The sequence below is a fragment of the Pantherophis guttatus genome, chromosome 14 (genome assembly GCF_059756535.1).
Source record: "Pantherophis guttatus breed Tessera chromosome 14, ASM5975653v1, whole genome shotgun sequence".
NCBI classification, from domain to species: domain Eukaryota; kingdom Metazoa; phylum Chordata; class Lepidosauria; order Squamata; family Colubridae; genus Pantherophis; species Pantherophis guttatus.
The window spans coordinates 1,005,206-1,019,572 of record NC_142076.1 but is presented as its reverse complement, the minus strand read 5'-3'; the positions used below and the strand labels follow the sequence as shown (position 1 = coordinate 1,019,572).

The following is a 14,367-nucleotide window of genomic DNA, read 5'->3' as shown; positions in this document are numbered from 1 at the left end:
TCAAAACGACGGTATAGAGTACTGCACATCAAGACAACTAGACACAAGAACAGTTTTTTCCCAAATGCCATCACTCTGCTAAACAAATAATGCCCTCAACACTGTCAAATTATTCACTAAGGCTGCATTACCGTGTTTCCCCAAAAATAAGACCCTGTCTTATATTTTCTTGAACCCTGAAATAAGGCTTGGATGATACAACAGTGATTGGTCTCATTCAAGACAATGACGAATCTGCATACAGATAGGAGGTTGAACAACTAGCCTTGTGGTGCGACCAGAACAACCTGGAACTAAACACACTCAAAACCATAGAAATGGTGGTAGACTTCAGGAGAAACCCTTCCATACTTCCACCTCTTACAATACTAGACAACACAGTATCAACAGTAGAGACCTTCAAGTTTCTAGGTTCTACCATATTGCAAGATCTAAAATGGACAGCTAACATCAAAACGTCATCAAAAAAGCACAACAAAGAATGTTCTTTCTGCACCAACTCAAAAAGCTCAAACTGCCCAAGGAGCTGCTGATTCAGTTCTACAGAGGAACTATTGAGTCTGTCATCTGCACCGGGGGGAAATTCACTTACCTTCCCTACCGGTTCACAAAAGTGCCTGTCATCAGCGCATGCGCAAAGCCTTCTGCACATGCACAGAGGCTTTAAAAAAGCAACGTCATGATGTCCGTACAGGTGGGCAGAGCCTCCCGCAGCCGCTGCTACCGATTTGCCTGAGCCAGAAAGAACCGGCTGAACCTGATCTGCACCTGTCTGGCTCTGCAACCAAACAAGACTTCAACGGATAGTTAGGACTGCAGAAAAAAAAATTGCTACCAACCTGCCTTCCTGTACACTGGACCTGTATACTGTATACTGTATACTGAGGACCTGTATACTGCACAAGTCAAAAAGAGGGCTGAGAAAATATTTACAGACCCCTCGTATCCTGGACATAAACTGTTTCAACTCTGACCCTCAAAACGATGGTATAGAGCACTGCACACCAGAACTACTAGACACAAGGACAGTTTTTTCCCAAACACCATCACTCTGCTAAACAAATAATTCCCTCAACACTGTCAAACTATTTACTAGTATTTATCTCCTCCTTATGACTATAACCATGTTGTTTGCATTTTTACGATTTATATTGTTCTGTTTGTTTCCTAGTATGATTTGATTGCTTGATTGCTTATTAGTACATATGGCCATCACTAAGATACCTTATGATTCTTGATGAATGTATTTTTTTTCTTTTTTTTTCCTTTTAGTATATGCACCAAAGACAAATTCCTTGTGTGTCCAATCACTGTTGGACAATAAAGAATTCTATTCTATTCTATCCTATCCTATCCTATCCTATCCTATCCTATCCTATCCTATCCTATCCTATCCTATCCTATCCTATCCTATCCTATCCTATCCTACCCTACCCTACCCTACTCCTAATTCTAATCCTATATATCGCTTCGCAGTTTCTAAGCAGTTCTAAGCAATACCTCTCTAAGCAGTTTACAGTGTCAGCATATTGGCCCCAACGATCTAGATCCTCATTTTATCCACCTCAGAAGGATGGAAGGCTGAATCAACCTTGAGCCTGGTGAGATTCAAACTGCCAAATTGCAGGCAGCTGGTAGGCAGAGAAGTAGCTTGCAGGACTGCACCACAGCAGCTCCTGCGATGGGTATTTAGCGCAGCGAGAAGAAAGGAACGACACTGGGAACAACACATCTGGTTTGGTGCCTAGCATTTGTGAGTTTCTTTGTTGCTCTTCCTGACCTGGACTGTGGACTTAGACCCTGGACTTGTGCCTTGACTCTTGAACCTACTTCTCGGACTTGCCTTTGCCTTGGACCTTGATGGTGGACTTTGGTGTGGATGTGCCTGTCTTTGCTTCTACCTTGTCCTTGCCTTGTAGACTGCTCCAACTCCTTGGATTCATTATGGGAGTCATTTCAGAACTGAATTGGGAAACTCATTGGGGGTTGCTTCAGGGGTGGGTTCTACTTACCTTTACTACCGGTTCGCAATGGGAGCACCTTCTATGCATGTGCAGAAGCTTCTGTGCATGCGCAGATCGTCAATTATGACATCCGGGCGGATGGGCGGAGCCTCGTGCTGCTTTTACTACCGGTTCTAAAGAACCGGACAGAACCCACCACTGGGTGGCTTGTTGCTGAACTGGGATTCCCTGGGGAAGACTTTTGGAGAGCTTGGAAAGCCTCAATAAACCCCTTGAATCCTCCGTGGTGTATGTGCGTTTGAGAGGGAATAGGACAGTTAGGAAAGCAAGGATCTCAAGGCCTGCTTTTAATAAGCAGTCAAGAAACCAACATCAAAGGTTTTAAAACACCAATTTTGGTTGCTTCCTATAATCAACGACCTAATTGCAGCAATACAAATGTTTCTGTGATGTTCCCCCAACTCATTAAAAAAACCTCTGGAAGAGTTTTGAAGTTTCTCAATGTTCTTCAAGGGGGCAACCCCATGTAGAGCACATTGCGACTAAGGCCTGAGTAATTATGTCAGTCTGGAAAATAATGCCATTGGCACACAAGACAAAGTCCTGACCTTTTCACTGAACAGGAGCTGCAAGTCCAAGAGGACCCTCAGGTTGTGCACTGGTTCTGTTCTGTCCATCAGAACAAGAGATGGCAAATTCTTGGATCCAGAGGCCCTAAAGCCCAAAGCCTTGCTAGGGATAAACTGAAGCCTATTCTTCCTCCTGCAGCCCCCAATATCCTCCAAGGCCATCCACGGAAATACTTCTTGGCCAGGAGCAGAAATGTAGGGCTGGGTATCATCAGCACATCGCTGATGGCTTCTCTCAGAACCTGCAAGTAGATTGTAGATGCTGGGTAGGGGGAGTCTTCAGCCCTGAGGCCTCCCATAGTACCAGAGCTGTGGGTTCCATCTCTCCCCTGCATCACCACCACCTGGAATGGGTCCAGAGGAAGGAGGAGAGCCATGCCTCCCTCTCCCAACTCTCAGAGATGGTCCAGAAGATACCATGGTCCTGAGGAAGGAAGGCTGTTCCATAACTTCAGGAGCATTGTGGTGGTGCAGTGGTTAGTAGTCCTGCAGGCTACTTCTGCTGACAGCTGGCTGCCTGCAATTTGGTAGTTCAAATCCCACCAGGCTCAAGGTTGACTCAGCCTTCCATCCTTCTGAGGTGGGTAAAATGAGGATCCAGATTGTTGGGGGCAAGAGGCTGACTCTGTAAATTGCTTAGAGAGGGATGTGAAACACTGTGAAGTGGTATATAAGTCTAAGTGCTATTTATATTGTGGCACCTTCCCTGATTTCATGCGGCAGTGAGAAACTGTAATATTCTTCCCTGAGATGTTATTGGATGGGACAATTCCGAACAAAGGAATTTAGCAAAAAGATGGCTGGGCTTTGTAAGTAAAAACCAGTAAAATGTCCCCGTGATCCTACTGGTAGCATTTGAGGGGGGACCATGGGCACCTGGCCTCTAGTGGCATGTGGATCAGAGCTCACCCATCAGCCCCCCTCCTTCCTCCCCTCCCCTCCTGCAACTCCCTCCAGAACCTCCATGTCAAGAGCACTCTGGGAAGAGGAAAGCACCCAGTCCCTACTTCCTGGCTGGGGGGAGCAAGAGGGGCTGCCTCTCATCTCACTGCCTTGCCCCTGCTAAGCTTCCATGTCAAACTATGTGAAGAAGTGCAGAGATGAGCCTGAAGGCAGCACAGAAGAGCAAGGACGGACAATAGAGTCCTAGCCAAGGGAAGGAGTGAGAAACACACTCAAGATTGTGCCACCTTGATTCACTTTGCTACAAGAGGAGACAGAGGGAAACTCTGGTGGGCTTTCAACCTCCTGTAATTACACTTCACAACAATACAGGAACCTTCCTGTATTCCCCTTATAGCTTCCTGGTCTGCCCTACCTTGGAGGCCTGACAAAATACGGACACCACTCCCCTCTACCAGGGAGGCGATGTGACCAAAACTGCATCCCCAAACGTCACCAGAGGCCCAAACCTCACTCCAGCTCTGCTTCCTGGTTCCCCTCTCCGGTTCCAGAAAGCAGCCCCCTTCCCCCCCCCCACATCATTTGCCAAGAAGACAGCACTCCCCATGGCATCTCTCTACACGCAAAGCAGAAGGAATCCTTCAAGCGGAGCCAACGGTGAGTAGAGGGAGCCCTCGGTTTACAACTGGTTGATGAGCAAGCTTTCAAAGTTACAACGGACTTCGAAACAGCTACTCACAGCCGGTCTTCAGAGTTATGATTGCTGCACCCTTCCCCGTGGTTGTCTTATTGCCACTTCTGGTGCTTGGCAACCGGCTTACATTGGCAACTGGTGGCAGCATCTCATAGTCACGTGGCTGCAATTCACAACGTTTTTTGCCATTTTCCAGGAGAATGGCAAAAAACACCATACTGGATTCGCTTAACAACTATGTGATTTGCTTAATGACTGCTATTTATTCATTTATTTATTTATTTAATCTAATTTTTATACCGCCCTTCTCCCGAAGGACTCAGGGCGGTGCACAGCCAAAGATAAAACAAATACCCATATAAAATTTAAAAACAATTTAAAAACATATTAAATAATTTGGCCCCGACGTCATTAAAACAAAAACAACCCATTAAAATTAATGTTTAGGCCAACCCAGCTTGTTGGAACAATAACGTCTTGAGGGCACGGCGAAAGGTGCGCAAGTCAGGGATCATCCGTATCTCTGGGGGCAATCCATTCCAGAGGGTCGGTGCCCCCACAGAGAAGGCTCTCCCCCTGGGTGTCGCCAGTCGACATTGTTTGACTGACGATACCCTGAGGAGCCCCTCTCTGTGGGAGCGCACTGACCTGTGGGAGGCTATCAGTTGGAGAAGGCAATCTCGTAAGTACCCAGGTCCTAAGCCATGGAGCGCTCTAAAGATGGTAACCAGCACCTTGAATCGCACCCGAAGACCACCGGGAGCCAGTGCAGCTCACGCAGGAGTGGTGTTACATGGGAATGCCGTGTCACTCCCATAATCACCCGCACGGCCGCATTCTGGGTCAGTTGGAGCCTCCGGGTGCTCTTCAAGGGGATCCCCATGTAGAGAGCATTATAGTAGTCCAGACGGGAAGTGACGAGGGCATGAGTGACCGTGCGCAAGGAGTCCCGATCCAGAAAGGGACGCAACTGGTGAATCAGGCGAACCTGATAAAAAGCCCCCTTGGCCACAGCCGTCACATGATCTTCTAGAGACAGCCGCGCATCCAGGAGGACACCCAAGTTACGAGCCCTCTCTGAAGGGGCTAAGATCTCACCCCCAATAGTCAGCGATGGAACCAGCTGGCTGTAATGGGACGCCAGAAACCACAGCCACTCGCTCTTGGAGGGGTTGAGTCTGAGCCTGTTTCTCCCCATCCAGATCCGCACGGCCTCCAGGCACTGGGACATCACGTCAAGGGCATCATTGGGGTGGTCCGGGGTAGAGATTTACAGCTGAGTATCATCAGCGTACTGATGGAACTTCACCCCAAAACCACGGATGATCTCACCCACAGCTTCACATAAATGTTGAACAGGAGGGGCGAGAGGACCCGTCCTTGCGGCACCCCACAAACAAGGCGCCTCGAGGTCGACCTCTTCCCCCCTGCCAACACAGACTGCGTACGGTCAGAGAGGAAGGAGGAGAACCACCGCAACATGGTGCCCCCTACTCCTAACCCCTCCAACTGGCGCAGCATGATACCATGGTCGACGGTATCAAAAGCTGCTGAGAGGTCTAATAGGACCAGGACAGAGGAACAACCCCTGTCCCGAGCCCTCCAGAGATCATCAACCAATGCGACCAATGCCGTTTCTGTGCTGTAGCCAGGCCTGAAGCCCGACTGGTACAGATCTAGATAAACAGCTTCATCCAGGTACTGGGGAAGTTGTCGCGCCACCACACTCTCAACAATCTTCGCCACAAAGCGAAGGCTGGAGACTGGACGATAGTTCGCTAATACAGCCGGGTCCAGGGAAGGCTTCTTGAGGAGAGGTCTCACCACCGCCTCTTTCAAGGCAGAGGGGAAGAAACCCTCACTCAGAGAAGCGTTAATAATCTCCTGGAGCCAGCCTCGTGTGACCGCCCGGGAGGCCAGCACCAACCAGGAGGGACACGGGTCCAATAAACATGTGGCAGCGCTAAGTCTACCCAGAATCCTGTCCACATCCTCGGGAGTCACAGGGTCAAACTCCTCCCAGATAACACTCTCAAGACCCACCTCCCTCACCCCATCTGAACCTACCCAGTCGGAGTCCAAGCCTTCCCGAAGCTGAGCGATTTTGTCATGCAGATATTGCACAAAATCCTCAGCCCTGCCCTGCAAGGGGTCTTCCTGCGCTCCCAAATGAAGTAAGGAGCAGGTCACCCTAAACAGGGCGGCTGGGCGGTTCTCTGCAGACACAATAAGAGCGGAAAAATAATTAGATTTTGCCAGTCTTATCGCCACTAGGTAGATCTTAATATGAGACCTCACCAGTGTTCGGTCAGATTCGGAACGGCTGGCCCTCCAATCGCTCTCCAAGCGTCTTTTCTGGCGCTTCATCTCCCTCAGCTCCTCAGAGAACCAGGGAGCCAATTGGGATTGGCACCGGCTATGACTCACTTTATGACTTTGTAAACATGGTTGTAAAATAGTCTGGCCACGTGGTACCTTGATTTATGACTGCTATGAATTACAATCAAAATTCCAGGCTCCATGTGGTCATAAGTCAAGGACTACCTGTACAGCAGAATGACTTGGGGGCAGCAGTGGGAAATAACTCAGAGAGCCTCCTTCTCTCTCAGCCGTGTAACAGGAGCGGCCAAGTGGAGCAGCCAGAGTGAGACGGGGTGGGGTGGGGGGAGACACACACACTGCACCGAGTTGCCCCTGGAACCAAAGCAGCTTGAAGAGCGAGAGGCCCCCCCTGGACATGAGTGTCCAAACAAGGACAACAGCCACTTCCTTCATGCCAGCCGAGCTTCACCCCCCCCAACCCCCCTGGCAAGATCCCACACAAAGGACCCACCCGATCCTGCTCAGAAATCATCTCCTCTCCCCAGGCTGGCAAAAGCAGGTTGAGAGCAGCAGAGCCTTCTCCCCACTCCCTCCCCTCTGCTGCCTCCCCTCGGGCCCCCCAAGCGTGGAAAGAATGCGGAGCGGGACGCCCGCAAGCCAAGATCCAGCTGCTCTCTTGCAAGTGCCTGAGCGGATCCTTCCTAATCAAAGCCACGCTGTCAAGCGCCACAGAGTTTCGCTCTTAAAGAAAGAGCAACAAATAAGCCGTATTGCATGGAAATATTTTCTTTCACATTTGAATGCAATTAAGGGCTTTAATTGCAGGGCTGGGCGAGGGCGGCCTGTCCATTGCTCCATGACAGACGTTGCAGGGTGGAAAAAATCCGAATCCCTTTTGCGTTTACACGGCCTACCCGTTTGTCGCGTCTCTGTGGATCAGCGGAGCCTTTTGGGACGCCGGAGGGAAGACAGCTTGACTGCGGCCACCTCTGGGACGGGGCCAGCAGATGTTGAACTGCTTAGGGAGCAAGGAGGGAGGGAAGACTCAGAGCAAGAGAAGAGGGCGTGAAATGCTGGCTGTGGAAGGCGTAAAGTGGGAGGAAAACTTCACAAGCTGCTCAGAATAAAGAAGAGGAAAGGGGGAGAAAAGGCTAAAAGCTAGAGGGGAAAACTTGACATGCAAAGGGCTGGAAGCTAAAAAGCGATGCTGGACGGGAGAGCTGCCCATGGCGGGAAGAGTTCAGAACGACATATAAAGAAGACAAGAAGATAAAAAAGACAAAGACTAATAAAAAAGGAACAAGGAGAACGGGACAGGACCAAGAAGGCCACAGCCCACCATGGGAGAGTAGGTGGAGTATAAGGAGAATCCTGACTTGAACTAGATGACCTTCAGGGACCCTTCCAGCCCTAGGATTCTATGAGAAGGGTGAACTCTTGGTGGTTGGCAAGTCAGTCCTTGGCCTGGATGAGGAAAAAGGCTGCTTCTTTACCTCGGCCTCCTCAGGACTTTGGCAATCGCTGTGGGACGAAGACATGGATCCGCCATTCAGCTGTGAGGGATGGAAAAAGGGGGCACATTTATCACAAGACATGGAGGGTGGCTGGGAAAGACCCCCCTTTATTGGTTGGAGAAAGCAGCTGGAGGGCTTTGCAAAGGCAGACACCCTGCTCAGTTAAAGAAAAAAAAAATTGAGACTCTTTGGGCAAGTGAAGAGAAAGGAAAAACAGGCCATGACCTTCTTTCAGAGACCTGGTTTGGGCTGCACACCAAGCCATGGTTTGTTGAACAAACCACACCAGGCTGACTTATCACATTCCGCTAGGACATCAGGTGAGGTTTAAAGGCTAGGCTTAGGTGTTCTGATTGTGCAAAGGCAGAGCAGATGTGCATTATTATGGCTCAACGTCATGAGGTTGAACTGGAAGAACCTGGGGTCCCTCACAGCCCCCAAAGGCAACGGTGCTCCAGTCAGCAATGGCCAGAGAATTCCTGTCACACGTCTAGAGATGGAAAGCAATCCTGGATCCATTTCAAAGGATCGCTTATGGCTCTCTGGCCTCAGGGCCAAAATCCCTGGGTCCTGCAAGGGGAGACCAAATGACCAAACTTGCCGGCTGGAGAAGTTGACTAGGACAGAATGGTTTCCAAAATTCTCCCCCCAAAAAGAACGACCAACGCTCAGCTCCGCTTACCTGTGTTTGCGCTGACCCATTCGTCATAGGTGGAGGAATTCCCCCTGCAGAAAATGCAGAAACAACGCCAATGAGCAACCGTTCCTGTGAAATCCCTAACCCCGTGCAGAGGATTGGCCCGCTCTGGGTCGGAGAGCCACCAATTCTGCAGCTTCCGGGGCGAGGACCCACCCAGAGTGGCAGGTTGCGCAGAAGAGCTCCACCTTGGGTCACAGCACAGGACAGCCCATGGTTAAGTGAGAACGGGTCACAAGGGTTAGTGCAGGGGTAGAGACCCACTGGTCACCTAGGCTGGGAAGTAACCACCAACCAGCCCAGAAAGAGGCCTGGGGGAGCCTCTTTCTGCAAGGAAGGACGCAGCTGTGTCCATACAGTCACCGCTCTTGAAATCAACTTGGGGGAGACTTTATTTTTGCTAGCGTGAAATGCAGAAAGGTTCTCTTTCTCCCATTCTGATCCCAACATAGACACACACGTGCTGGAACTGGGGAACTGATTCAAGTAGGGATCAGGCCCAGGGTTGGGTCAGGGTTGCTGCTCAGTGTAGTGATGGCCCTAATGTAGCTGGGTTTGTTAGCTATGCCAGGTGAGTTCGTGGGCCTGTCTCTGCTGAGAACTTGTAGAACATCAACCCCCATCAGCCAACTCAGAATGGGCAAAGCTCCAGGTTCTGGAATCCAACAACTCCCCAAACTGCAGGGAGCTCAGATCCATCCCATGGTGTCCTCCAAAATCTCACCTTCTCATTCTTCTGCTCCCATGAGGGGTCAGTGATCTGAACCCAGCCCAAACCCAACACTCTCTGCTACACCACACAGGCGGAAAAAGGGGCATGCTGCCTGCTCCAAGGGCACATTAAGTGCCAAGGTGGCATCAGGCCAGTTGAACCAGAAGCAGCCTGCAAAATCAGGAGCTCAAACCTTAATGTTGCAGGAAGCTTCCCTCTCCTCTCTCCCTGTGCTGACAACTCCCCTGAGGGCCCGGCCAACCCCTCCGCAGCCCCTTGCCCAGAAGAAAGAAGGGCCATATCTGAGCCTGGCCTGCAGCATTTGGAAAGCAGGTCTGGGCACTAGTGGTTTCTTCTGGCACTCTGCCTGCGTCGTCTGCTGCTGCTGCTGCTGCTTGCAAAGAGAACCGGGGGCTCCTTCTACGCGGAGCCAAGAAGAAAGTATCTCCAATCCGTCTCTTGGTTGTTCCTGAGCTCAACATCTGACACCAGCCGCTTCCCTCCCTCCCCTCCCCCCACTGCAAAAATCTCCGAGTTGTTCTTTTGGAGTCTTTCTTTCCACTGAGAGCCAGAAAAGAGGGCAGGCAGCTTCAATGGGAAACAGCTGTGCTAAAAACACAGAGCTCTCCATTCAGCCTGGCTAAGCGGGGGAAGGGGAAGCTGGTGGTGGAATCATATAGGTTGGGTGGAAGGTATGATCTCCCTCCCCACCCCCACCCCCACCCCCAGGCAAGAAGGAGCCGGGAGTCTGTGTAGCTGCTGGGATCCAGTCCTCGCTCTGTTTGAGACCTGGGTCTTGCAAGTCCAACCTGCTGAAGGACAACCGGACACCCGCTGCAGCCCCAGGAGAGGGCAGGGTCAGCTGGGGGATTCCTGGGACACTTTTAAGTGTGGGAAAGGGAGGGGGCCCCTGGGAGGCCTATGGCTGTCATGCCCACTCTCAAAATGGAAAGATGGACATTTATAGCTGGGCAGCAGGGGCATCTGCCCAAGAGGGAGGTCAAAAAAGTCACAATGGCAGCTGCAATCATACAAAGTTCCATTCCTTTTCTAATGTCTGTTTGATACCTCATCCCCGCTCTCCCCAGGCAGATGGGTAAGTTGCCTATTCTAGTCTAAGAGAATTAGCTACGGATGCTTTCAAAATCTGTTTACTTCACTTGCGACTGCCAAGAGGACTTGCGGAAAATTTGGTTCCAGTTCTGTCCATGGAAGGTATCTGGCACTCCATGTCTGCCCTTCCGCCAGCATCTAATGGTGACATTCTTGATTTTCTTCAGCCACTTTACAACAGCTTTTCTGCTCAAAAGTGGGAAGGAGTGGGCTTAATTTACCTATAAAACACAGTTTATAGGTCCCCCTTTGGGCACATGTATCAGCTGCAGTTCTGGAAATGACAGGGCCTTTTAGAGTATGTAAGTGCTTGTCAAACATGGCAATTTCAAGATGTGTGGACTTCAACTCCCAGAAATCACTGCTGGGTGAGAATTCTGGGAGCTGAAGTCCACACATCTTAAAATGGCCAAGTTTTCAAAGCATTGGGTTATAGCCTGCAATTTCATTTCTCACTTCTTCAGGGCTGAGGCCTTAGAAATAGATTTGGCGGTTGAGGTTAACCTACAGGAGAGCCGAGGTGCCTTTCTCAAGAACAGGCCCCTGGTGGAATCCCTCACCTCGAATGTGTTCTTCAGCAGGAGCGACACCACGTTTCTTGAAATGTTCATCTGTGGCAGGGTCCACTACTAGCAACCTCGTTTCGTTTTCCATAGACTTGATGTGGGCCACAACTTCTGAATGCCTCATGCCTTCCACGTTGATCCCATTGACCTGCAGGACAGCCAAACCAAAAAGGAAGAAGCTGGTAAGAAATGCACATTAGGGCAACACCAGAGAAAGTAACACTTAGAGTACAGAGAACTTCCATCGGCCACCCTTTTCTTAAAAAAAGTTTTTATTTCTATTTTTCATAAACACATTTACATGTACAGTCATTTCCATCATTTTTCATTCATCTTTTCTTTTAACTTTCATTTTTCATTTTTACTTTTTCGGGGCTGCTCTTTTACCCATCAGCCACCCTGATGGGATTTTCTCTTCCCAAGACATCAAGTTCTCAAAGCATGCACTTATGGAACACTAAGGGGCTATTCGCTGTAGCTCACCAAACTGTGATTACATCATGTGCCATAATATACACACAGAGAGACTCAGGGAGGAGATTATGGGGCACTGGAGGAATAGTGGTAAACCACCTGTGGTCCTAAAGAAGCAATTGCCCATCTCAGTGGCTACAAGCCATAATTACCTTGTTCACACCACTTCCTAATCAAAAACCAGCCAGCCCATGGCAACCCTGTCACACAATGTGAACTACGTAGCATGGAACATTATTTAAGTTCCAATGATTTTCTTGCTGCATCATCAACCCCAGCAAGAAGTGGGATGCCAGAACCCAAAAAAGACCCAGCTCCCAGCTTTAGTTTTCAGTGGCAAAAATATATAGTGTCTCTGTGTGTCTATGTCACACACATACAGTATATGCATATTATTTTATGCAAGACAAAGGATCAGACCAGCTCTGTAATGTTCAGAGGACTATAAATGAGGATGAAGGCAATATTTGCTCCAGGAGGCTGCCCATTTGCCAGGTGGGATAATGAAGCCTCTTTGTCCATGCGCAGAGGCTAAATAACCCCTCAGAGAGAGAGAGCCATATTCAGGAGCCAGGGGCTGGAGGCATTGCTTAAGCCCTGGGAAGGCAGAGAGCATTAGGAAGGGATTCGGGGTGACCCTTCTGTGATGGAAGAGGGATGGGAGGAGAAGCAGAATCAGGCCAGCTGTGGTCTTCTAGCCACGCTCAATCAAGTCGAGTTCTACTCCTCCCATGGGAGGCGTTTCCGGATCTGGTCTACCTCACAGGGCTGACATTGGTATTAGCACACGATGCACATTATCAAAAACAGCAAATGCAGAGTAACGTATAACAAGTAACATGCTGTGAGGAGGGGAGCAGAGGAGGGAAGATCTGTCAAATGAAGCTGAGCAGTTCCTGCTGTCTCCATCCCCGGGCAAGGCTACACCTGTTAAATGCCCACCACCTCTTCCTTGGGAGTTGATCCTTGGGAACACAGGTCCTGGAGTTGCAAATATCCACAAGATTCATTACTTATTGTGCTGATTCCAGCAAGACTTCATTCTTCTGGCCAACCCTCTCCCGGTCAGCCTCCATTTCCAGCCCACTCTCAATGGCCGCTCTGGCTCTCTCCCTCCCCTTTAAGTAATCAGTGGGGAAGGGGGGGTAGAACCCCTGCAGGTGCCCACAGAGCTCTCCAGACATAGCCCTGGAGACACTGCCAACCTTCTCCCCTCCTGGCAACCTTGCGCTTGCAGTGTTTAAACAGGTGGCCTGGCGGGGGCTGCGGGAGGCTGAAGGGAGCTCGAAGGGGCCAAAAGAGCAAATAGAAGAAAGCCGCCCCTCCCTCCCTCCCTCCCTCCCTCCCCCTGCACCAGCCAAACACTCCCAAGTGGAGGAACAGCCCATCAAACATTGATGCCAGTCCTGAAGAGCAGGAGGTGCCTGGATTGGGTGGCGCCTCCACAGGTCACCGAGTCCATTTATGTGTCTGGGAAATGCGCCAGGTGTGCTAAATTAATTATCAGAGGCCGATGGGTGAGGTATTGAGCGGCAGGAAAGGAGGACTTCTCTTTCTCTTCCCTCTCAGAAGTCCATGCACCCGCTTGGAGAAAAGGAAACAGTCCGAAAGAGCCTTTTCCGGGATGCCCCACAAGAATTGCCCCAGAGAAGGGCGCAAAGGGAAGAGGGTCTCTGCAGCTCAGGACTGAATTGGGGGGTTCTTGGTGCTCTCTGAGCTTGTGGTTTGCTTTCAGATGTTTCCTTACCTGACCTGGTTCCAAAGTTCTGACGGTCGCTCCCCCCTCCCCCCCCAGTCACATGACTGCACTTTAGGCACTTGGCAATGCAGCCACATTTGCAGACCCCCCACACACACAATCAGGTGACCATGGTTTACTATGGGTTAGCTGAATAAGGTAGTCCTTGACTTACAACCATTCATTTAACAACTGTTCGAAGTGACTATGACACTGAAAAAAGTGACTTATGACCATTTTTCACACTTACGGCCACTGCAGCATCCCCACGGTCATGGGTGCTTGGCAAAGGTGGGCATTTATGACGGTTGCAGCCTCCTGGGGTTGCGCGATCCCCGTTTTAACCTTCCCAACTGGCTTTTTTATTTATTTATTTATTTATTTGATTTATATGCCGCCCTTCTCTGGAGACTCAGACTTTTGACAAAGAAAATCAACGGAAGTCAGATTTACTTAAAAAACGCATGGTTCACTTAACAACTGCAGTGATTGACTTAATGACTGTGGCAATGAAGGTCATAAAATAAGGCATAGGTCACTTAACAGCTGTCTTGCTTAGCAGTGAAAATTTGGGGCTAAATTATGGTCATAAGTAGAGGACTATCTGTAACTTCTGGTTTTTGGCAAAACTATGCCACAGCAAAGAATGAGTTTGCTTAGCAGCCATGGCGTTCGTTTTACACGACTATGTTCGCTTACGGACTGCTGCAGAAAAGGTCATAAAAACGGATCAGTCATGAAAACGGCTCCTTTTACAACTGTCACGACATACGGCCCAGGAGTGGCTTCCACTTACCTTCGTTACCGGTTTGGAACTGTGAGCGTGCGCATGAGCACGCTCGTTTCACTCATATGCGGCACTTCTACACATGCGCAAAACCTTCTGCGCATGCCCAGAGCATCCGTGATGATGTCCGGGCGGGTGGGCGGAGCCTCCCACCACCACCACTACCGGTTCACCCAAACCAGGGTGAACCAGTAGAAATCCACCACTGATACGGCCGCAATGGGCAAGCTCCACTGCAGTTTTAGGTTGAAATT

At 49.9% G+C, this 14,367-nt stretch overlaps 1 protein-coding gene across 2 annotated transcripts in view; it reads right to left on the bottom strand.

The window, feature by feature from the left end:
- NHERF2 (NHERF family PDZ scaffold protein 2) overlaps nt 1–14,367 on the bottom strand; it is a 90,331-nt gene that overhangs the window by 7,118 nt on the left and 68,846 nt on the right. The window contains exons 4-6 of one of the 2 annotated variants that reach the window (XM_034420658.3): nt 11,109–11,262; nt 8,709–8,752; nt 8,006–8,065 (exon numbers count right to left, since the gene is read on the bottom strand). In XM_034420658.3, coding sequence (XP_034276549.2) covers nt 8,006–8,065; nt 8,709–8,752; nt 11,109–11,262 — 258 coding nt within the window. The remainder of the gene's footprint in view (nt 1–8,005; nt 8,066–8,708; nt 8,753–11,108; nt 11,263–14,367) is intronic. The other variant, XM_034420659.3, reaches the window with a different exon arrangement.